The sequence below is a fragment of the Apium graveolens genome, chromosome 6 (assembly GCF_009905375.1).
Source record: "Apium graveolens cultivar Ventura chromosome 6, ASM990537v1, whole genome shotgun sequence".
NCBI classification, from domain to species: domain Eukaryota; kingdom Viridiplantae; phylum Streptophyta; class Magnoliopsida; order Apiales; family Apiaceae; genus Apium; species Apium graveolens.
The window spans coordinates 130,332,144-130,356,349 of record NC_133652.1 but is presented as its reverse complement, the minus strand read 5'-3'; the positions used below and the strand labels follow the sequence as shown (position 1 = coordinate 130,356,349).

General features: G+C 33.7%; 1 protein-coding gene across 2 annotated transcripts; it reads right to left on the bottom strand.

The window, feature by feature from the left end:
• Positions 1-778: 778 nt before the first annotated feature.
• LOC141667420 (UDP-glucose:glycoprotein glucosyltransferase) lies at positions 779-22,636 on the bottom strand. Of its 2 annotated transcripts, XM_074473911.1 has the most exons (38): positions 22,181-22,636; positions 20,823-21,272; positions 20,553-20,706; positions 17,460-17,631; positions 17,050-17,123; positions 16,580-16,676; positions 16,371-16,483; positions 16,057-16,172; positions 14,623-14,680; positions 13,422-13,574; positions 13,228-13,326; positions 12,946-13,107; positions 12,109-12,177; positions 11,626-11,711; positions 11,316-11,478; positions 10,310-10,444; positions 10,097-10,202; positions 9,915-10,009; positions 9,618-9,730; positions 9,304-9,514; positions 8,709-8,777; positions 7,114-7,259; positions 6,897-6,998; positions 6,224-6,371; positions 5,430-5,486; positions 5,217-5,347; positions 4,742-4,830; positions 4,279-4,628; positions 4,093-4,188; positions 3,930-3,991; positions 3,391-3,493; positions 2,936-3,094; positions 2,708-2,848; positions 2,561-2,604; positions 2,365-2,479; positions 1,428-1,580; positions 1,102-1,304; positions 779-994 (listed from the first exon to the last, which is right to left on the bottom strand). In XM_074473911.1, exons 1-37 carry the CDS (start codon positions 22,336-22,338, stop codon positions 1,128-1,130), a joined length of 4,926 nt encoding a protein of 1,641 aa, XP_074330012.1. In that variant the 5' UTR covers positions 22,339-22,636; the 3' UTR covers positions 779-994; positions 1,102-1,127. The 2 variants fall into 2 exon arrangements, with proteins under 2 accessions (XP_074330012.1, XP_074330011.1); XM_074473910.1 differs by having other exon boundaries at positions 779-1,304; positions 22,181-22,635.
• Between the last annotated feature and the right edge of the window lie 1,570 nt (positions 22,637-24,206).

Below are 24,206 nucleotides of genomic sequence, written 5' to 3'. Positions count from 1 at the left end.
TTCACAAAAAATGTAAAATTGTAAAACGTCTAGGGGTTCAGAATAACGATATGGTATAGGTCGTTTTTGGTAAAATAGGACCAATATTTTAGTTTGAAATACGAGCTTTTAAAACACTGTTTGAGTTGTACGGGCTTTGATATAAAACATATAACTTACGATAATATTCTCAATAAATATCCAAATCACATTTGGATAGCACATAATATTTAGGGTTTTACGACTCAACACATTTAATCACATAATAATACACATAATTTATTTTTATTATAATATAATACAAGCGTAATTTTCTCGGTCGTTACACAGGACGAGTATACTATCCCTTCCCTTAAATAAACTTTTAGCTAACAACAATACTATGCAATTATTGACCAACCTGGTTTAACAAATTTTTCATGATCATTATTTTATACAATTTTAGCTGATCATTTTATCCAATACTATTCATACTCTTGAAAAGTTCTTTTCTTATTACCAGAAATTTCAAATGGTAAAAAGTATTTTTTTTCTTCTTACCCAGAAATTACATTTTATACCATTACCATGAATGTACCGTTTCTTCTAACCAGACGTAATTTTGACGTCTTAGAAGTTCAAACCACTTTAATCTATCTACGGGTTCTAACATTCTTCTTTAAACATTTCGAGTTCATTTTTGAACCAATCTGTGAACTCAATAACTAGATTTATACAACGATTTAATCAATATTGTTATATTTCACATGCTTGAAACAAAATTAAAAGTTTGTCACTTAAGAACAAGACGCTACGGAAATTGGACAACAGGATATGATTTTCTGATTGATGGTCGTATTTCCATTTCCAAATTTCATGACATGAAGCGTCTCACATATACAAATTTTATATAATAAATGACGCACAATTCTGAATTCATCTTACACTAGTTGCTGATCAATTGGAAAAGAACACATTGCCTGCCGTTGGGAATTCCAGTTCCTAACACCGGTTCCCTGCTACGAGACATCTCTTCCTTTCGTATAAAGTAAGTTTAAAAGAGCCACAAAAATTACACCTCGGTTAAAGTACAAAAATGGAATGTTAGACCAAGGTTGTTTCTAAACAAGCTAAATATCTAACCTTTGGATATTTGGCATATTCCGTATTCACAATTCTGACTTAGATTCCAAGTCTCTTGACGGCGGATCAGCGATTGGGATGTCAGTTTGAGGGGTGGCTACAACTTTTTCTACTGGATTAACATTTTCACCTAGAATTTTTGAAGTAAACTGGCGTGCTTCGTTATCAACATCAGGCCACTCTGCAACTATTCTTTTCGCACCCTGTAAAGAAACAAAATAAAGTAGGAAGAGAACTAATTAGACCGGAAAAACAATGATTTGAATGATGAAACTTGAAAGACAGACAATGGTGGTGCTGTGGAATAATATGTGAATTCTACTTGCCTGAAGCTTCGGTTCCTTTGTCATGGGGTTGTTGCATAGATCAATGGTTTTGGCCTTTGATTTTGTTGAGTCTCCACACCATGACTCACACCACAGCCATTCTTGGGGAAGAGAAAAGATAGGAACTGTGTGCTGAGCATAATTTGGAAGATCCTACATAACACAGTAGACAATTTGTTAATCACCACCATATATAAGTGCGCACACACACATAAAGCATTTGTCGAGGTAATATCTGTTATCCCGAGATATGAATCCATACTGCTCATAAATGTTATCAACTGCAGCCCATTAATATGGAGACTAGAGTACTGCAAAGTATAATATTCTATACAATGACCTATGTCGCCCCTTCTGAATATTGAAAATAAACTATCATCCATGCAATGCAATTTCATAATTTGTTTCTCTTAAGAAACTCAATTCATTGAGATGAATTCTAAAAGAGGAAATTAAATTAAAGAGAATAACGAAACATACGATTTCTTTGGGTAAGAGTTTTCTTAAAACTACTCGTTTTGCACTATGTCATTGATGGAATGAAACCTGAGACACATTTCAGGTTTATTTTCATATTTTAATTCACATTTTTATGTTGATTTAAATATTACGATATTACATATATAACGCACCTAGTCTGATTGAAAACTGTCCTGGCTTTCACAAAAATTCCATCTCCATAATTAAATAATTGGAGGTTAACGAGCATCCACAAAGCACTCGCACTTTAATTTGAAAAATTATACCATAAGAGTAAACCACACAAACTGATGCATGATCATCATACATCCGTATACAAACTTCAAACAAAGAAAAATATCTCTATACATTAGATAACTTTATAGATGCACAAAACAATAATATAAAAAGTTTGGACATTCTTAGGGCAGAGTAAGGACAGGTTCTAGAGCTAGATTCAATATGAGACATGACATACCTGATCTAGATTAGCAAGACTATTTGGATCTTTGCTCAAGGTTTCATATATTACTCTTAAATTGTCTCCTGCTGCAGTCTCTCGGAATTTGATTAAATCGACAACATATAAAGCGCTGCAGGTTCAGTACAACATGTTAGGGATGAAGCTTATGATACATGGAAAATAAGGATAAGATGATGTATGGTGTTTTTACCTTATGTGATATGGTCTTCCTCGTAGATGTTCCTTCCAGAAACCCTGTAGGAAAACATGTTGCAGAAATTAAGGGAGCTATTAACTGGCGTACGACTATAGTTTTTAAAACACTGTATGTAAAATAAATGAGAACGATAAAATATACTTGTCTCCAAAATCTGTAGCCATCCATATCCTTATTGTTGTCACAGAAAGGGGTATATGCTAGAGGTCGTCCTCTCAAATTCATGTCATACAGATCTCCCATGTCTGCCCTGACAACTTGATCAGCATCAACAAATATAACCTGCGGATGTATACAAGGATAATCAATTTAGACATGCCAATCAGATGCGAAGACATGGCTTTTTTACACAGATGGTATGGAAGGTACCTTCTCCAGAGAAAGAGGGAAAATGACATCAAGGAACAAAATTTTATATGCCCAGATGATTCTCTGCTTCTCTTTCTGTTTGTGCAACCAACTAGGCCATTTATAAGTGATCAATTCATATTCAAAGCCATATTCTTGTGCCATGTGTGGGATCACATCCTGCGTAAATTAATTAGGTTTTTTTGCATGTTAGAAAACAAAAACATAATTGTGCCACATTTTGCATGTTTTGCCACCAAAAAAAACTCTAACGTTTCAAGAAGCTCCCAATTTTTCATCTTCTTTCTAAGATTTTTTCTTAAAAGGCACCCCCCCAACCTCTCTCAACCTCCCAAGACTCTACATTTGAGTGGGGCATATTGGGTATATTTGGTTTGGCTTCGAACTAGACCATACACATTAATGATATGCGGGATACAGAAAAGGCCACTGTGTGACAGATGAAAAAACAGAACCTTGAATTGAGGAGAAAGATAGTTCTTTATAAACCAGAACTTCACTGGTCGCTGTGTGTTCTTTAGCACAGTAAGTATCATGATTTTCGTAAAGCGTTCATATCTGCAAAAATCAACAAATGTTTGGAATCCACAATAAATATCTGTTCGCGTTTGTTTAAATGAGAGAGCAAATAGTCTCTCTACATATAGATATATCTTGCAGAAAGATTGAAAAATTCGGCAAGTCTGGTTATGTTACATACAAATAATACTTTAACACACAGAATAATACATCAAGATATCTTGTTCAGGAATCTATATCAAAAATATCAGTCCATTTCTAGCTATGTAATTATATGCACTTCAGAATTTTTATTCAATATGTTTAGACAAATAAGATGGTATTTAAAAAATATTAGTTGTTAATAGTCATGGTTTTTTGGTACTGTAATGTATACAGAATGGTAGTACTGTTCCAATTATCAAACTTGTAATGTGGCATCTTAAGCATAGTAAAGGCTGCTCAGGTACAATGAGTATTGGTACAAAAAACTTACAAATGACCAGAAGCTATAGAGAATATGTTAATTGTTTTTCCTTGCCTGCCACCTTTTACATCCTACAAGAACGGTTTTACATAAGAAACTCTTTACTACTAAGAATGCAAGAAACTTAAAAACTAGAATATCTATCTCCACATAACATAACATATATTATTACCACTGAAGTTCCTCGACTCTTCTTTGATTGGTCACTGCCACCAATAATTCCTGAAGCCCATTTCAATAGATTAGAATTCCAGCTTTTTTGTTTTTCCTGTAAAAATATTGCACTATAATTAAGCAAAATCTTTAAACCAACTAAAAAGTGTGGGCACAAAGAAAGAAACTCCAAAAACAAAAATACCGATTCCTGTGCACTATCATCATCGTTTTCAGAAGAAGTCAGCAACTTCTCTTGTTCCTTGCCCTTTTTCTTCTGAACTTCCATATGAACTGGTTTACCCCTTAAATCTCTCACAATGATTTGTTTCATCGTAGGGCTGTCCTGATTTACTACACCATGTTCCTTGAGGACATAAAGCTCAGAACTCCTACCTGGAGCAAGTTGCAGGTACCAAACTCCTGGAGAAACTTTCATTTGCCAATACCCCAGATTGGCCATGACTAGAGTATCAACTAAGTGGGGCGCACTTTTAGTCCCCAGTATCAGCTGAAGTCCTCGAGGGGGTTCATGATCCTTTTCAGAACAATGACCTGATTTTAGAAATTTTGTTACTCTCGCTATATTGTGAAGAAGTGAAAAGAGGTAGGCGTGGCAAGAACGATACCACATTTTATGGTTAAATTTACAGGGGTAATAGTCATACCAGTTAATACAAGTGCTTCAAGTTCAAACACTGCTTGTAATGTTCTTGTGTCACCAAGGTTCTCTAGTAATATATTGTCAAGATCATGGCTGAGGTAACAAGAAAAAATTAAACATAATTAAGAGTTGTATACAAGTTTTACGTTCTTTAGGTCTCAATTAGTCTTTTTAAGTAAATATGTTATATATATTTAGCAAATAATAATAATAATAATAATAATAATAATAATATGTTATATATGGGCCTGGGTCCATGGTAAACGTTAGCCACAACCAATTCCCCTATAAAAATCGCAGAAGGTGAGAATTTTGCCTGTGTGATAGAAGACGCATGTCACTATTAATAACTGTGAAACGAGTGTTTTGCTCTTACTGTTATTAATAGTGGACGACTGGACGTTCGCTACATAGCCAATGTTGGCCATGTCCCAGACCCTAACATATATATATATATAGAACAAGAAAAGAAATCATACACTGCAATAACAGGCTCAACAAGCCATGGCTCAGGAACATCAAGATTCATCGTGAGGGTTTTGGAGAGTGGCATATTTGCAAAAAATGCTTTGGGGCCATACACTGTAGAATCAGTGCTGCTGAAATCATCCTACAGATTGATAGTAAAATTCAGGTATAAAAATAGGAACTCTCTAGCAAGTAAATTTTATAGTTTTATTGAATCACTTTACCATTGTTGGTATGACGTATCGATAGTAATTTTTCAAAGGTAGATCAACAAGGGAACTCTGTATAGAAAGGATAAATGCATTAGTTCTTCTAAGAGCAAAAATTATATCCAGAGAAACAAAATACAGGAAAGCTTAAACTCTTCAGTCTTGAAGTTTGTAGAACATTTAATGAATAAAGTCTTCTGGATATTATTAAATTTGTAGAATTGAAATCGATAACATCATATCTAATACTTTCTGATTCAACAAACTTTCAAATATAAATATCCATTAAACTTAATTGATGTTACCAATCCACTGATTCATGCATTCATAAACTTGACTACATATAGAATTGAGCAGTTCCTGTATGTCTTACCCAGGCTCAGCCGGAAGCGTACAACAGGGATACGTATCCAAGTGTTGCACTCGGCATATTTAAATTATATGCATGTTTTTGGCCTAAAATAAGTGTCCAAATGTCCATACCTATGTTCAAGTGTTGAGTGACCACCATGGGCATGGGTACTTGAGGCAAAATGAAAAGTGGATTAACAGAGGTTGTGATTCTTATTTTCCTTTTTGATTCTCCTGTTTGACTATTCATTTCATGTACCGGTATGGCACGTCTTACACTGAGATAGTGATACTCATGCATTTTCGGCATATTTCTCAGTTGGCTACTTCTCCCCTCCCTCTCTTCCCCTCTTAACTAACTATCATTTCAGGGACAACCATTTATTATGTGTGCAAAGCTACATGATTAACAGAGTTGGTTTATTGTTCATGAATGTAACTGAACAGAATATACTCACAATTGGATTCAATACAAGCCTCATGCTTGGTTGAAACATTTTCCATAGTACACGCAGAAGTGTAGACAGCTTCTGACCAGAAGCGCTCAAAGGATCAATGACAGCATCGATATGAACAGTAGCATTTTCGTTGTTCAAAATAACAGCACTGTCCCCAAAAAGTAGCAGAAAAGGAATTGGTTTTAGAGCATAGTAAAGTTCATTTGTAACGAACTACTTCAGCAAAAAACATAATATAGTCATAATATGTGACGAAATAAGAAACAGAATGGTATATAAATAAATAAAAGCAAGTTGTAACAAGACTAGAACCTGTAGGGAAAACTGAGAAATAAGCTATGATGGCAAACAGTATGTCTTTTAAAAGATAAATAAGCTATGATGGCAAACAGTATGTCTTTTAAAAGATAATACAGTTACCATTTACAGGAAATACATAATAGTTCAGCTTTGAAAGTAACTATATATACTAGTACTTGACAACTGATTTGGTAGTCGGATAGTCAAAGCCACTCTCCACTCTAACAATTTACAACAAAAAGTTACAATTCTGACAAGTGAACCACCAAGATGCAGGTGGTGAATGATCGACTTTTAATTAAGGGACAATTGTGACATAATATCACTTAAGCGATTGTTTTTAAGTTGATTACACAATAAGAGTGATCCAAACCTGTGTGTGGCGCTCAAAACTTCGAAACGAGCACCTTCAGAATTTCGATCCCGTGTAGCCATGGAAGATGAAACAGCCATGACAACATCACTGATAAACTTGCTGCAAAATAAAACCAATAACAGATTCCAAAACTACTCAGAAATGTAAATTTTTATAGCAGAAAAGAATATGCAAGAATGAGAAGAAACAAAAATATAAATGGCAGTACACGAACCTCGTCAGCATGTCAGGATCCAGGTCCTCCCACTTCACTTCTTCAATAATTTCCACAATGTGCTTTATTCTCTGCTTAAATTCCACAGATTCTAGAAGATGCAAATCATGGCTTAATAATGTATCACCATCCACTGCGTGAATCACCTATATAATAATAAATGTTAGATATTAAGAGCAGAACATATCATGTCTGTCTTCATTATTAAGTGTGCAAATTCAAACTATTCATGAAAAAGAACTTTGTTTAGTTTTGTAGTAATAAACATCCAGTAGCTCCGATGTGAACATCTTAGGGAGTAATTGCAAAGTAAAGCATAACAAAACCCCAATTATCCAAGATCCCAAACAATTGGGGGGCGCAAGTGGATGAATTATGAAAGCTTTTTAAGCATGTGTTTAGGGCTACTTTTTTGGCCTAATATAGTTGTATTTGATTCCTAAATGGTATAATCGCTTAATAACACCATGTGGATTTGTATTGTCAATTGAGTTCCATGCTATGTTACTTAGACTCTGCCAGAAGTGTCTGACATGAATACGTGTTCAAGTATTGCTCGATCAAGCACCATGTGTTGTATATTGATACTTGTACATATGAGGGAGGGGGAGGGAGAGAGAGAGAGAGAGAGAGAGGGAGGGAGGGAGGGAGGGAGGGAGGGAGGGAGGGCTTCCTTAGTGGTGAGACTTAGGTAGTAATGCTCATCTGACCTGTTATTTTTTATATGCATATCACTGTCTCCATAATATTTTTCAATTTGTAACAATATACATCGTAAAGAACATCGTTTTTGATGGATTAACAAGTGTCAATAATTAAATTCGATGTTTTAGCAAAAGCTAAGCTGAAACATACTTCAGCGGTCAGCACTAAACTATTATCCATCACTAAGACATTTTTTTAAATTAGTTATAGAATAAACTCTAAATCTACCATGCAGAAGGTTAATCTGAATATACATCAGAGCTGGCCTATTTCATTATTTAACTAGCAGTTGTTTCATAAATTTAAGTAGTCAGACTCATGCACAGGTAGCAGGTTACATTTAGTTGGGAAAAGTAGTTCAATGTTAGCCATGGATGAAATAACATACGTTCACCTTCATTTGTTTGACTGAATGATTTTGTTTATTTGTGTAGGTAAGATAAGATCACGATAGTATATATACATGTCAGATAATAGTTAAAATCCAACAAAGTTCTGTATTGTAGATGGGTATATAATTGTGCACTGTGTTTGCATATATTCCATGTAAACCCCCTTTTCTTAAGAAACATGACTAACAACAGTTAGCTAGGAAAGATTGCTATTATTAGATAAGCCATATACATTAATACATGCCCTAATTTAATCTTTTCACCCTCTTGCAGGTTAGGTCCTCCCTTCCAAAATGTGATAGAAAGTATCAGTAAGTTTGTCCAGATAAAGAATTTTCTTCTTTTAGTTGTATATATAGTCCCAACAAGTAATCACCATAAGATTTCATACATATAAACTTTAAGTAAACAGAATTCAGAATCCACCTTGTGTACCTTACCCAAAACAATATGTTCAAAATTAGCTAAACAGTAATACTTCTTCTAAAAAAAAATTACCCTTCCATTGGTGATGACAGCATTAACACCATAACCAATCCCAAGCTGTCCGAATAAGAACTGAGCAACCTGCACGTCATCATAAAAGTAAATGTGCAAGCTACATGTTTTTTTTCCTACTTTTGACAATGGAATTTTGCAGGATACATGGGTGCAGATAGTAAATAGCTTTCTTCCAGCAAAAGGCAACTGGCCGACAGTTGCTAATGTCTGGGTGCTATTAAAAGTTACCAGGTTACTCAAATAAAATGGTTCCTCATTGAACCTTCCTATATATAAAGTATAGAATAAATAAATATAGAGCAACCCCCAAGAATTTTCACGTCACCAACCCTTACTAGATACCCAGACCTTATATGGAGCTAGCTCACAATATAATTAGTCACTAAAACTCAAAACAACTGTACCCAGTAATTTCACACAAAGGAAACTGTGGCACATGACACAAAATCAACAACGCGCAAGCAATTATATAAACTTCCCTCCACGACAAACTATTCATAGTAGGATTGGGAACCATATATGTAACAAGATAGGAGATAGAGAAAGGTAATTATATAGGATGCACACAGGAATAATCCTCAAAGTGAGATACCTTATTCGAATGGCTTCTCCACTTGTCAAAAGAGAATTCAGACAGACTAGATGCATAGCCCTTAGATGGCAAACCATTTGCATCAGCTAGCTGAGAGACCTTCTCATGAAACGCTTGACTGCTTCCACCATCAATAGAAGATCCAAGCATGTAATCATGCTCATATGTTGAAATAAGTTGGTCCAAGAAATTTAAGACACTTTTCTTATGACTGCAAGATGGAAAAGAAAGACTTAAGTTGTAGGGCATAATCAAATATAGAGTATGGCAAAATGGAGGAAATTTGAAGAAAAATTCATGTACTGCTTATAGACCTATATGAGGAAGCAGTGATTTGAAATAACTTCACAAATAGAAGACCAGGTGACTCCACATCCAGATCAGCATTAAATAACACACCCAAACGAGCAGTTTTAGAACCTGCTATCTGCATAGTTAAAGCAATTTATTATAAATCTAAAATACCGATACTTATTAACAAAGTCATACATCTCATCCAATCACAGATGCCTATACTTGCACACTCACATCATGAAAATCAGATGAGAAAAATATGAAACTAATGTCGAGTATAGTGAAACTAGCAAATAAAAAAACCATTAAGGTATTACCAGATAGTGTATTCCTTCACGAAGCAATCTTATCCCTTTCATTGAAGTGATATTAACAGAAAGAAGATGAGTGACGGGTTTCAAATCATCAAAAGCTGAAAAATAGTTGATTCGTATTAACAACAATTGATGACACGAACAGCACATAACGCAACAAAGTTCTCTGTTTGACGTCGACTTACTGTCGGGAGAATGCAAGTAACCAATGTCATTGAGTACAGAATCTGTTCCAAGAACTGATGGAGAGAGCGATTTAAATCCTGGTTTTACTTTGCCATCTGCTACAATCTGCATGTCCGTTACAAAACATGATTCAACAGCGATAGATACAAAAGAAGAAAAGGACTAAAAGCCTAAAACCTAATACAAGAAATCCACAGTAAACTAGTGCTTACCTGTGGATTATACCGCTGAATCCCATTTTCTGATAGAAATTTGTCCAGGACATCAGTTTTTGAATTTATATGCCCATAATAAACTTGCTCCTGTATTCTGGGAAGCTCATCGTTCATGGCATTTATAACAGCCTCCTAAAATAATTATCAAAATAATAGTAATGGAATATTAATACACCAAGTTCATACCTGTAGATAAGATTATTAAATATGTTTCTGACACTAGAACATAAATATAAGTGAATCCCCCCCCCCGAGAGGGTGACGGGTTATCTAGGTGATAGACATCAAACTGAAGTTCCACATACGTTAAATGTTTGACTGAATAAAAATTTACACTGATATGAAAGTAAGTGACTTTTCTCTCTTTTTTTATTGGGGGAGGAGGGGTATAGGTAATAGAAATCCCACATAAAGTAGGTGTTCGGCCGAACAGAATGAGTTCCTAGGACATCAGAGAGAGAGAACCTTAAAACTGATAGCAATTTAATGTACAAGGAAGCACATCACTACGGGTCTTCCACGACTACAGATTTTATCCTGTACTGCTAATCATATATCTACAATCAGCTACAATATTGTCGACTGATGTATGATCCATTTAAGGCCTTCCTCTAAAACCTTTGAAGAGTTAAAATGTATTAGAGCGATTTAAGGAGGGGTCTCGGGTTCGAGTCCTCCCACCCCTCATCTATTTAATTGTTTGTTTGTATTTTAGGTATGTTTGGTTCTGTCTGTTCAATCGTATGATTTAGGGGGAGTATAGAAAAATATATGATCCATTTAAGGCCTTCCTCTAACAACTTAAGGTTTCTAATGAGTTCATTACTTAACAATATAAACACCCGCATAAATGCATGCATGGAATTCAATCAACACTCAACAGCTAGCTAAAAATTTCAATCAGACTAAAACATAAATGAAATGAGTGATTTTACCAAGGTAGAACGATACAAACATATTACATATATGACCCCGTCCACAATATATGATTAGTACGCAATACCTCATTAGGCTCATGAACAAGCCCATTCATCAAAACACAAGTTTGTAGCTTAGACAAACCGAGCTTAAACACAAACATGGAACTCTCACGAGACTCTTTAATGGATGTCCCCTCCTTCTCTAGTTTTAGTAATGTTTCCTGAGGTGGAGCTTTTGCCTTTGGTCTGCACATGCAAAGGAAAAATTGGTAAATAGTATTGCACTTGCAATCTTATCCAGATATGAAGCTCATCAAGTACTGAACTAGAGTATTATTTTAGCAGTATCCCCGAATGACACTATTGAAGCTCCATCAAAATCATGTTACTTACAACACTGTATCAACAAATGCTGCTTCGATATGGTGCATTTCAGGAGCATCCTCAAAATCACCAGAATCAAGTCGCAACCTGTTAACCTGTGTCAACAAACAAAATACACAAATCAGAAACTAGTATTTGATAATACCTAATAAACTAAAGAGTGAAATTCTTGGTATTAAATATAAAATTTATGCATTAATAATTTTTCAGATGTCTAGAAAACAAAATAAATGAGCTGAGATGAATAATATGTGACACCAACAAATTGAAAACAGCGTAATATAATATATGACCCTTTAATAAATTAACATCCTAGCAAAATAATGGTACACTGTGATAGACTTTAAGTTAAGAGAGTTCAGTCTACAGTCACCAACTAGCAGAACCTGATGGCAATGCAAATTAACTAGGCAATATTGTATCTTGGCATAGTGGAGTTTAAAATGACAAATATATTCAGCAGAAAAGGAGAAGAGAGATATAAACCCATACATTACTCAGAAACTGGAAAGCCATTTGAATCCCATAGTTTTCCTTTATATAGATGAATAGACAAATAATCTGCAAAACATAATAGTCAAGATTTCCTCTTTGCAATGACAAGCTGATAACCAAAGAAAATCAATCAAGTAGAATAAAGATAGTATAACAGAAATCAGAGAAATAGTAATTGCCGTCATTCACTATTCACCTCCTTACTAGGGATGATAAAGAAGGCATACAAACGAATTCAATTGTACAAACTCATGTTCTTTTTAAGGAAACATGAACCTCTAGATCGAGTCTTGGTTAATGCACTTTAGCTTGCAAATTGCAACCCAACACTAAGAAATTCTTAGGTGAGCCTATTTCTAGCAAGCCAGTACTCTCAGTTTTCTAGTTTCCATGTTCAAATATGTTGATTGTTGATAATTAACTTACATAGATGTGTGTGTGTGTGTGTGATATAGATATTTTAAAGAATCTAATCGATCCCAAGCATAAAATGACAATCAGAGAGTCACTTAATTATGATAAGAAATCTACATGAATAGCGTTCTCCTGAACACAATTCAATGTTTCCTCAAATCTTTTTCACATCAGGAGGATCATTGTAATATCACAGATAACAATCTCGTTATTGTGGAAGTACATATTCCACCTCTTATATCACTTGTCCAGAATACAAATCACGTTATTATATTGAAGCATAGTAACATAACTTCTTCATGATTGAAGTTCTATCGAAGCATACAGGTAAAATTAAAAACTAAAACTATGTCACATGGTAGTTAAATTGCTTATATAGAGACATGCATAAATCCAGGGTTTAGAGAGATATGTTTTTACCAAACTGGATAAATCTTCTTCTCTTTCACTACCATTCTCCGCACTGGATGGAAATTCACCACCACTGGTTTCCAACTTCTGGATAAACTTTGTAGAGTACAATATCACCCCAAACCTCATAGGAAGACTGTTCTCGAACATAGATAGTACTAAGTCAGCAGCCTGCAAAAGCAGCACCTCAAATTAAAAAACCCTATGATCCTCCAAGTAAGTTTGTTGTTAACCACAACACGAAATATATATAGATACAAAGACCATTTGATAATACTATAAAGCACTTACCTCAAGCCCAGAGGTAGAGGCAGGATCCAAAACAAAAACTGCATGGAACAAGTTCTTACGAATATAACGTAATTGTCCAGGAAAGACCGGCATCAACAACTACAGTAGAAAAATTGAAATGCTATCTAAATTATTCAAATTTACTTTATAATATAGAGATAGAACTAGCCAATTTTAAACAGGCAGTTATTTACCTCGTTTAAATTGCTTCGCCATCTCTTGTACATTGCATCTACCTCTATGTTATTAAGGTAATGAATATGGGTTGAGCGGAAATCAACACGGAACATGTTCGACTCAACCGGAGGTAGAGTTGATAAAAGTTTCCTCACCGTGCCTGAAGGAATCTAAAATTTCAAAGGATTTGTGTTATAAGCAAAACGCCTTTAACATTACTAGACAACTTTGCATGAAAATATTTTGAAACCGGGCAATATTTCCTTGTTCGTACCATGGATATATCATGACCATAAGTATATGAGTGACAGAGTGCGACTAGTACACAAGAAAAATTATAACATTCATTCCACAACCATTGCACCTGTAGTCTTAACTCCCAAGTAAAAAAATATGCAAGTTCCTGCTTGACGAGGTGAAATTTCGGATACACTTTAGTAGATAAAGTTATGAGCTCTTATGTTAGTTTACAACCAAATGTTACTGCACTGTTAAAAAGAAAAAAAAAGACACTAGTTGATAGTTGACTTGTTTTATGAGTAGGTTTGCATCTTTCATAGTGGGGTGACCGTGTTTTGCTTTTGATGCCTTTTCACAGTGTCCAAAAGTATAGGTATTTCTTTTGAAATAAATTAGAAATTTCCTATTTTCTACATCTTCCAAAACCATCTTAATTTTAAAAAAAAAACGCAGTCATCATAGAAATATTACCCTCCCTTGCCCCTACTTCAACAGAATAATTTTTATTTCAACAACAGATTTAGTTGTTAAGGTTTAACAATAATAAATTTACATAAAAATCCACGTGGCATGTGTGAACGTCAAACTTCAATTAACAATGAACTTTAATATGTTACAGTTTTATATATAATAATGGTGGTACATGCTAAAATTAAATTGTATTTACTGTTAGAACTAAATTCGCTTTTGCCAAATTAAAAAACACTAAATCGATTGAGAGAGTTGTTCAGATGAAAGCTTATATATCACACTCAGAAGTAGCTACAAGAGGAATGTAGTTTTAATTAAGTAAATGCCCTAAATTGTGAATGTAAACTTGGAGCATGTATATGTAATAATGTGGCGACTAAACACGGAGAATATATTATCATTCTATAATTTAACTTTTCAACACCTATTTTGCATTATAAATTGAGAACATCAAAGAATTTTCTTGAAGTATTTAAGTACAATATATACTTTCCAAAAGTTTGATACCTTTAACTTTAGATACTGGTCAGCCAAAGATAACTCCTGATGGACCATGTCAATCAACCTAGGAAATCACAAAAGTACGCAATTCACAAGTCAATAATAGCTCACTATCCAGTAGCAAAAAACAATAAAAAAGAAACAAACATCCACTCCAGAATGATGCCATAAGCCAGGTGCTTTGATGGAGCATGATTGTTAAATATCAAGATAGAAATTAAATGAATGTAATCAGCTAAACTCCACACGTTCTGCATTTGTGCAACGTAAAAAACTTTCTCAAAACAGAATATTGCTAGCGGGAGTTTTCTTAAACAGTCAAACTCTACACAAGTTGAGTTTAAAGCCGCACATAAATATAATTATTTTGGATAGACAAGCACCAACAAATTAGCAACCCAGCCAGAAAGATGTAAAACTAGCATGTAAGACTTTTTCTTCCGTATCATTACTTTTCATTATTACATAAAAATATAAAAAAATGAAATTAGCATAATCTTTTATTTTAACATAAAAAACCTATATATAGAGAACCAAACACTAAAAAAAGAATCGACTATTGTTGGTCCTTGGATTATTTTTAAATCAACTGTCCAGATTCATTTAATTTTTAAATATGAAGCTCTTTTAAGGATGTTTTTGAAAATTAAAGAACTACACTGTTACTAAATTAATGTAAATAAGTAAATTTAATCAATTACTCATTTATAAAAATCTTCTCTCTTTATATACATTTTTCATCTCACATATTTATAGCTGATTTTTCAATTTATTTTTTTCACTTTCACATAACATTTTAATCTATTTTATTGAATATTTTTTACAGCAGAATAATTCTTGAGATGATAGAGTTAATACTGCAAAACCTATATTGTTCTACAGTTGATATGCCGAATATTTAAAGTTATACACAAATTTTAAATTTTTACATCTGAACTTACTTATATTTACAACGTTCTGTTGAACACTGTTATCTCAAATTGTATTTTTACCGTAAGTTAAATATTCTACCCCTAAACTTAAAAGTTATGCACCTGAATTTTTAATCATGCACATGAACTTTAAAGTTCTACAACTAAACTTGTATTTAAATGTTCTGATGGTGAACACTTTTATCTCATATTGTGCTTATACCATATGACTTGAATGTTCTCACAAAAAATTGATGGAAGCAATGTGTGGTGCTAATGAGAGATTTTGTGATGTTAATGGAGGATTTTGTGAGATATTACAATGATATAAATATAGAAGTTGGTGTATAATTATAGTTGTCAATTAAAATATCAATGGCCACTGAATTGTATATGTTGCTTTTTTGAACAACTTTTCCCCTCCCTAGTCTATATATAATAAAAAATATTTTTCTTTTAAACTTAGGTAAATATATATATACATGTGTATGTTAGTGTGTGTGTGTGGAGAGAGAGAGAGAGGGGTTACAGATAAAGGTCAATGTCTTCAATGTCGAGCAAGGCACCATTCAGAGCCATTAAAGACTTGCCAGCCGGGATCATACGTTGATTTGCAATTATTTCATCTTTGACAGATTCATCAAGCTGCATGGACATGCAGGCATTTTCATTAGCAACAGATAACATCTATATAGTGGCTTTCCCCAAAAGGCCAAAACCCTAGGGTTTGGAGAGAGATGACTTCTAACAAAGATGCATTTGCTTACTACTACCAGTAGAATAAGCTTTTCATGCATTAACAGAACTATTATAATTTTGAATAAAAACAGCACAATAGTTTACCTTCATACGGGACAGAGAAGAGACAATGCTGGGAAAGTTCTGATTGATTTCTTGCATTGATTGTAGAGGATCAGAAGCCCGAACAATTTTCTGTGCCGTTTGGTGTCCTAAATCTGTGGTAAGAAAAGAGAGTAAAGTTCTAGAATGCAGGTAAATTGCCTGTCGACTAAAATGTTTGATATTCCTGAATAATTAATTATTTTATCTACCCTTCAATTCCCAAACATTAAGTGTATCAGATACTGTTGACGACAGAAGGGAATCCCTGAAATCCATTATCTCAGTTGTTAGCTCAGGCTTGCGTTCCTGCATACAAAAACAACTGCATTAACACGTTAGAGTGGGAATAATTTATTTACTGCATGAATCATGTTGCAACTATTAGAAAAGATATATTGAAAACAAAAAAATGGCTTATGATTTTTTTTTTGTTTTTGGAAGAACTATGCTATGAAAGTACAGGGATTAAATTCAGTCCTTCTAGTTTATAATTTGCTTTACATGCTTTTAAAATATTCAGCAGGAGAGAAAGATATCCCAAAGTTGTTTTAACATTGACAGTTATTTACTGACAAAGAGAACAGACATTATTTCTGCAAACAATAAGAGAAGCACTGGCAAATGCTCTGATCTATTTAACTGCAATCTGAGAAAGCTGCTAATGTTAATGAAAACAAACCAGAATTCTAGAAAATATGAATCCTCTAACTTCCTGGCTGAGATCTTCAGTATGTGGATCTTCTAGAGTTACACCTGCACATCAGGGACAAAAGTTTTGAATGACTTGCACTTGACAAAAAATTGACATGATTTATATATATTACTGATATGATGACCAAGATTATTCACTCATGTGGAATATCGACGATATATATACATATATTCTGAATAGGGTAGAGAGCACTAAACTACAATTTAGTTCCTCTTCCTCGTAATATTTCTGACGCCGGAGCTGAGTTTTAAAAGTAAGCGGCAGGACATTGCAATAATTGTAGTTAGGATCAAGAGTTTCTCTGCTCAGCATAAAAATATATATACATATGTTGCCAATCGAGAATGCTATAAAATATTGAATATTAAAAATCAAACCTTCTTTAATTGCACTGTCATCCATTGCCTTGTATTCCATGTTCTTCAAAGCAAGTTCAACACCATAGCCACCCAAGTTCAATGGATCTTGTGTACCAATGGAACCACAATGGCCACTATTTGATTCACAACCAGAAGGCAGCACAGGTCTTATAACATATTTAACTTTCCCCTGTCGAAAAGTAATTTAAAATTTTATATAAACCACTATTAAACACAGAACCTTCAAAATAAACCGTGGCTTTATTTTTAAGAAGATGAAGAATATTGCAGCTTGTTAAATTGAAGGTGATTCTGCTAAAGCAAATGAGCAAAGCACACAAATATAGATGACTCGGCATTTACACTTATTGTAGATAAATCCCAAAAAAAAATATCTTTATATATATAATTGTCTAAATAAATGTATTTATTTTTTCCTACTTTATTAGAGTACAGAAGGAACATTTCTTCAAGAGTAGGGGTACAAAAATTCGACCCGACCCGAAACCTGACACAAATTTAACCCGAAAATATAAATAAATATATTATATATATATATATATATATTATAATACATGTTACCCCCGCAGTATAAAATTAAGACAAATTCTAACATGGGCTGGTCCAAGAAGCTAATATTTTAAGCCTGGCCCAAAACCCAACCCTAACGCGTGCTTTCATTCTTTTATATTACATCAACATATACTTTATTCCTATAATTCCATCTCTCTTTCTGCCTCCCTCTCTCTCAAAAGGCACATCTTCAGGTTACATAAATAGTGATTCCACCACATTGGGCGCCTTGAATTTGTGTCCTGATTTATTCAATTTCTTCTTCTTGAGATCAGATTTTCATTCCGATCGTTCCAATCTACTTCAATTGAGACGGCCCACACGCACATATAAACATATATGTTCATCTAAATTTTGGTTGTTTTAAAAGTCCATGATTATATAAGTTCTGGGTTTTGTATTTTGCTGAAAATGGTAGTAATTATATGCTGGTTCTGAAGAACAGTTATCCAAACTAAATGCAACGAATCAATGATAAACTATAATAACCGGAAAGGGATATAATTTGGTTCAATCTCTTAGTTTGGGTATCCCCTCTTTAGGATATCCCTATTAATCACAACCATTAGATCTTTAAATTCAAATGATCAAAACCGTTCAATCTAAATACTAAGAAATAAACAATAAAAAAATTTAGGTTCGAATCAGATCAATTACATTCTAAATTAAACATTTATTTTAAATCTCATCAACTACGTATCATTTTAATATATATATAAAATAAAAAATGTTAATGCAGACCCGTGCATTACCAGGTTTTAAGCTAGTATGTATAATAAGTGAAAATATCCCATTCTCCCATGAAAATAAGACATACAATGACAACCACGAGAGCTGATATTACTGATTTTTTTGTGAAAAAACTAAATTTCAGAGAAAACACTTTGATTTGGTATACTAGGAAGTACTGTAGTTATAAGAGAACTACTAGAGAACCATATGAAAATATGTATGACCGTATGGCCCAACAGAGAGCAATTTTATTATGCCATTGTTCGAAGAGTATATTTGGATATAGTAGCCTCACATGACGATTTTAATTAGGTCAATGTAGGAGCACTTGGTACCTCGACTTCAAAGACTAGTAGAAACACGAGTGGTCAGTAGAGCAGATAATCTCATTCTTATGAGATTATTCATGAATACGAATATTATATATAGAAACTAGGTTTGTTCCCTGCAGTTTAGCACTGATGTAGCTCTGGGCTTCTAAATAAAGGGACAAAGCTATTCGACAGGCAATACAAAGTTCTAGTTCTACAGCGATTATAAGGTAACTTTTACAATTTAAAGTGGAGGCATTGACAAAGATTAAGAATTAAACTGCGAACACGACGCTACTAAAGTCTCACATTCTTTGGTTCTAATCTCCAGATTATATGACCGGGAAATATCAAGTAAACCAAACCTAATCATATATAGTAGGGGCCATGAAACTACAATATTTTTAGAACAAGAAATATTATACTATTAAACACTATCCAATTTGCAACAGATAATGAAATGAAGTAGAAGGCTATAGTGCTCATCATCACCAAATCAATAATAGAAGAATTGACACTCTTATGCAACCTGTCTTGCATGCATTTTGTGACAACAAAACAGATCCTTCTTCACGATCATTAAGATGGACAAATAACTATCCAGACAAATTCTGTTAAGACCTAGGACTTGTGCATTCCATAAATACACTGTCAGAAAAACCTCATTCTACAAGAAAGGTGTCTTTAACTACTCGTAAACTTCACTTGCAGCTGGACAAACCCCACCCCAACTAAAAATTTTAAAAAAAATATCAAGCAGAGGTTCATCCAAACATCTCTCCATAAACATCTACGTGCAATAACTAGAAGTTGCATCGACCATAACAAACCCTGCCTAATAATAATCAGAGTATAACTTTCTTAAGCCTATGAAAAGTAAAGCCAAGAGCACTTCATATTCTTGGTGTCAAACATAATTTTTGCATACAAACAACACCTTAGGATAATTTCCTACTACATGTTTCAGATAATAATTACAAGTGACAATACTCCCTCCGTCCCAATTTACTTGTCCACTTCGATTTTTGTCCATAGTTTAAGATGCATTGACCGCATAGCTATATTAATTATTTTTTAAATTTTCTTTTTGTGAATAAAAATTTAAGATTTATATTTTTATTCACAACAAAAAAAATTAAAAAAAATTAACGCAACTATGCGATCAATGCATCTTAAATTACGTGTAAAATTCAAACTGAACAAATAAATTGGGACTGAGGGAGTATTTTTTATGCTAATTTAATTTATAATCTTTTATTTTTGCTTTCCCTTATGGAATATAACTCATTTTTGCACATAAACATTAATTATATTATCTATTTATATGTATAATGCAAAAAATTATTAACATATAAAAGCAAGCAACTACTATATAGCATTGTAATCTTTTCCTTATAACTATTATACTGCTTTCTAAAATTAATTAAAAGGATAGAAAAAGAGCAAAATTTGAGTTTGTTAGTAATTAACTTCCTCTAAAGCATAAAAATCAAACCTCTTTGGTTGCTTTCACCAATGTCACGTGAAATTCCCTGAAGCAATCAGTCCCAAGAGCTCCATATAAAATTGCAACTGGACCCCCAAAATTTGAATCAAAGTGGACATGATCAAATTCAAAGAGATCAGGCTGCTGAAATGAATCCCTGGACCTAGAAACAAAGGACATCATTTGTCATACATTAAGAGTATTATGTAAGATATTTATCTATTTGATGCAGATTTTACAACTCCATCTGCCAAAGAAACAATCTAGAGGAGAACTCACGACTTGCTAGGTTTACGAAGCCATTGCAGTAATTCAGCTACATCAAAAAAAACTGCTCCGCCAGTGTCCACCCAACAACATTTACTGCCCGGACTTCTTAGGTTCACACCTGAGAGCAGAGTATCTGCCTTTTTGGTTTGCTTGTTTTCATTTGTATCAACATTCCGTCTATCAATAGTGTTGTGGATAATATCATCATCCAGTGGAAAAGAGGCAAGAGATTCCTCAGCCAAACGCTGATAAACCACTAATCTAGGAGATGCTGAGCGAAGAGTGAGAGTGAATTCAAAAACTGATGCCAGCTTTTCACTCAACAGTGGTTTTGCACTGTTTACTATTTTCTTTAAGCAGTCTTTAGCAGAATGAGAATCTAAATCTTTATTTTCATTCTGAAGCCACACCTCAATGAATTCCCAAAATAGGTTTTTCCACTCTTTGGATAGTAATTCCCTGTATAAATCATAAAAGGTAATAATAAGAAGGGAGTTTGAAGTAAGTGAACTAACTGCTGAGAGCTAACATGTTAATTCCGATGTAACAGATCGAAATGCCACCCACAGACAAAATGCATATACGTATACACATATTGACATCTAATAGAGCTACACAAGTCATTAACTAGTTATTCTTTTCCCAGGGAATTACAAAGAAAAAAAAGAGCCTGAAAAGATAAGTGCTGATCGCCCAATCACCCTAATGAAATCATTTCTCCAATGGAAGAGTTTCTACTTAGCAAGTTTCAGCACACTATATGCTTCATTGCTTCCTCTAGAGTAAAGTAGTCGAACAATGTTAATTTTCATATACTAAAGAGGGATACACTGTTGAGAAACATGTTGCCTTCTTCTATTTTTGAAGCCAGGAAAACAGAAAATGATCTCACTCGACCACTTGCAGCTAAACATCACTTCGAGATCACCTACTACATTGCCTGCATCTACAGTCTATCTTAGGTCCCGTTAGTGCAAAAGCTACAACTAACTTGAAGCTTTCTTTTAGAAGTAAATCAAATAAATACATCCACCCTATCAGCTACTTTCCACATTTTTCCTAAGCCAATTAAGATTAAAGTTAGCTCTTTTCATTACAAGTTACTTGAAATCTACTATAAATGGGACCAATAAGTAATCCAAAGAACTTAAAGGCTGATAAAGATTCAATTTCGAACATTGCTACACTCAATACAATCACAACTCCAGTTAGTATAATCAGAATAACAACCACTCAACAAAAATTAAATTATAACAATCAAGAAAATCAAGAAAAGCAATACTAAAACTCTACAATGGCCTATCAAATCAAGAAAAAATAGCAAAAATGCATGTAAAAATAATAAAAGAAGGGATAAAATAAAATACCCAGCTTCCAAAAGTAAAGGAGTGCCAGTCCATTTGGCCTTAAGAGCAACTTGTACATTTTTGGGTCTTTTGGTTTGTGCAGAAACCTCCCAAGAAGATACACACAACAGTATAATAACAAAAACTGTTAACAACCCAGATCTAAAACGGGTCTCCATTTACTAAAACTGGGTCGAATTTGAATGATTAATGAAGATCAAAGCTTGCCCATTTATCAATAACTCGATAAATCTTCAATCTTTTTAATGGGAATTTGGGTCTGGGGGGAATAAAAGACGACCCTGAGAGACGACTGAGAGTGCTTATTTGGTTTAGATTTTGACTTTTGTATGTATAGTTTGTATGTGTGTATGTATCTGTTTGGAACACTCAAGTGAAGTGAATCAGATTCAGGACTGGACTACACAAGTCATATGATGCAATTACAATTCTGGTGCTGTGAAATCAGGACAAAGTTTTTGTTATTGATTCAGGGGTATTATAGTATTTCAAACTGTGTTTTGGGAATTGCCAGCACCAAGTGTCTGATGTGGCTTGCTTTGATTGGTAATTTGGCATTTAAAGAAGGATCTTGTCTTGGGGCTCAAACATATGTATGTAATTTAGTGATTTCAGACGAAAAAAAACACATGTTTTTTTAATATCCAGGGATATCTTTGTAATTTAGTGCTGTCAGCAATATTTGATGCCATTTTATTATATTTTTTCTAAAAATAAAAGTATTCATAGTTATTCTTCGCAGGAATGATACAGGGGTGTTTGGTTGATGGTTGATGTGTCCGGGCTATAACAAAATAAAAATTTGGAAGAAAATTCACGGAGTCGATATAATGTCATCAAACTACCGTCCGGACTAAACAAAATTATATTATTGATCCAAATTTAAATAAAAAATTAAAAAAAATACATATAGTTGTTAGGGATTCGAGCATATAAACGCAGCTGAAAATCAAAAATTTCGAATCCCTTCCTCAGGATCTATGTATAATGAACGAATGATTATGGAGAATAGGATCATGTACCTTAATAAAGTTTTCCTTCTGAATATGATGAACGTTCTTATATTGATGAACCACAGCAGCCCTCCTTGTGAAGATCTGCTCTCCAAAGGTATCCACACGAACCTTCGATCTGCCGGTACTAGCCAATTTGATTGTCTTCGTCTCTCTCTCTCTAGCCTCTCTAAGATGTAGAGTTGCTAGGGTTTTTCTTCAAAAACGTGATGCAACGACTAATCCTAAAATTATACATCTTAATGTATATATAGGGGAGAGAGATGATTAAAGCCTAACCCTAAACCTAATGGGCTTCTAAAGACCCATTCTGATTTGGATTTATATTATTATTAAATTCGAATTCTAATATACAATTAATCAAGTCTCACTTAATTAATTTAATAATTAAATTTGATTAATAATAATAAAATATTTAAATTCATAATTTAAATAATATGTTAGGTCACACAACACTGTAGAAGGGGGTTGAATACAGTGTTTAATACAATCAAATCAACTTCGAACACAAGTAACAGTAAACAGATATATTCAATATAATAAACTCTGTTACAATGGAACTGTTCTCTCTCAGTGATGAACATATATCACTAAGAGCTGCTAGGTTACAATGTATGATCTTCTCGATAATGATAACACATATAGTGTAAACCTATGTCTGTGTTTATATAGTACACAGTTACAAGATATCTTCTAAATTATATGGAATCTAAATCTGTCTCCTAAAATATATCAATCAGATATCTTATACAAGTCTTATTATCTTCTAACTCTTTCCATGCATATCTTCTTTTGTTTTAGTCTCGATCTTCTATCCTGTAAATCAGCTTCCTCCCTTAACTGTAAGTCTTCCCGCACTTAAGTTCTGACATAACCTTAAGTTCTGATATGACCTTAAGTTCTGACTTCCAGTAAGTACTAATATTTCATGTTTGTTAAGATCTGAAAACTAAACATGAAACATATTAGACATGACATCTCAAATATATCTAACAATCTCCCCCAACTTGTAA

Coding starts and splice junctions, on each gene's coding strand:
- LOC141667420 (XM_074473911.1), bottom strand. CDS start 22,338: ATGGAGACCCGTTTTAGATCTGGGTTGTTAACAGTTTTTGTTATTATA. Junction 9,731..9,914: donor GTGAAGGAATACACTATCTG/GTAATACCTTAA, acceptor TTAACTATGCAG/ATAGCAGGTTCTAAAACTGC. Junction 6,999..7,113: donor GATCCTGACATGCTGACGAG/GTTCGTGTACTG, acceptor TTTATTTTGCAG/CAAGTTTATCAGTGATGTTG.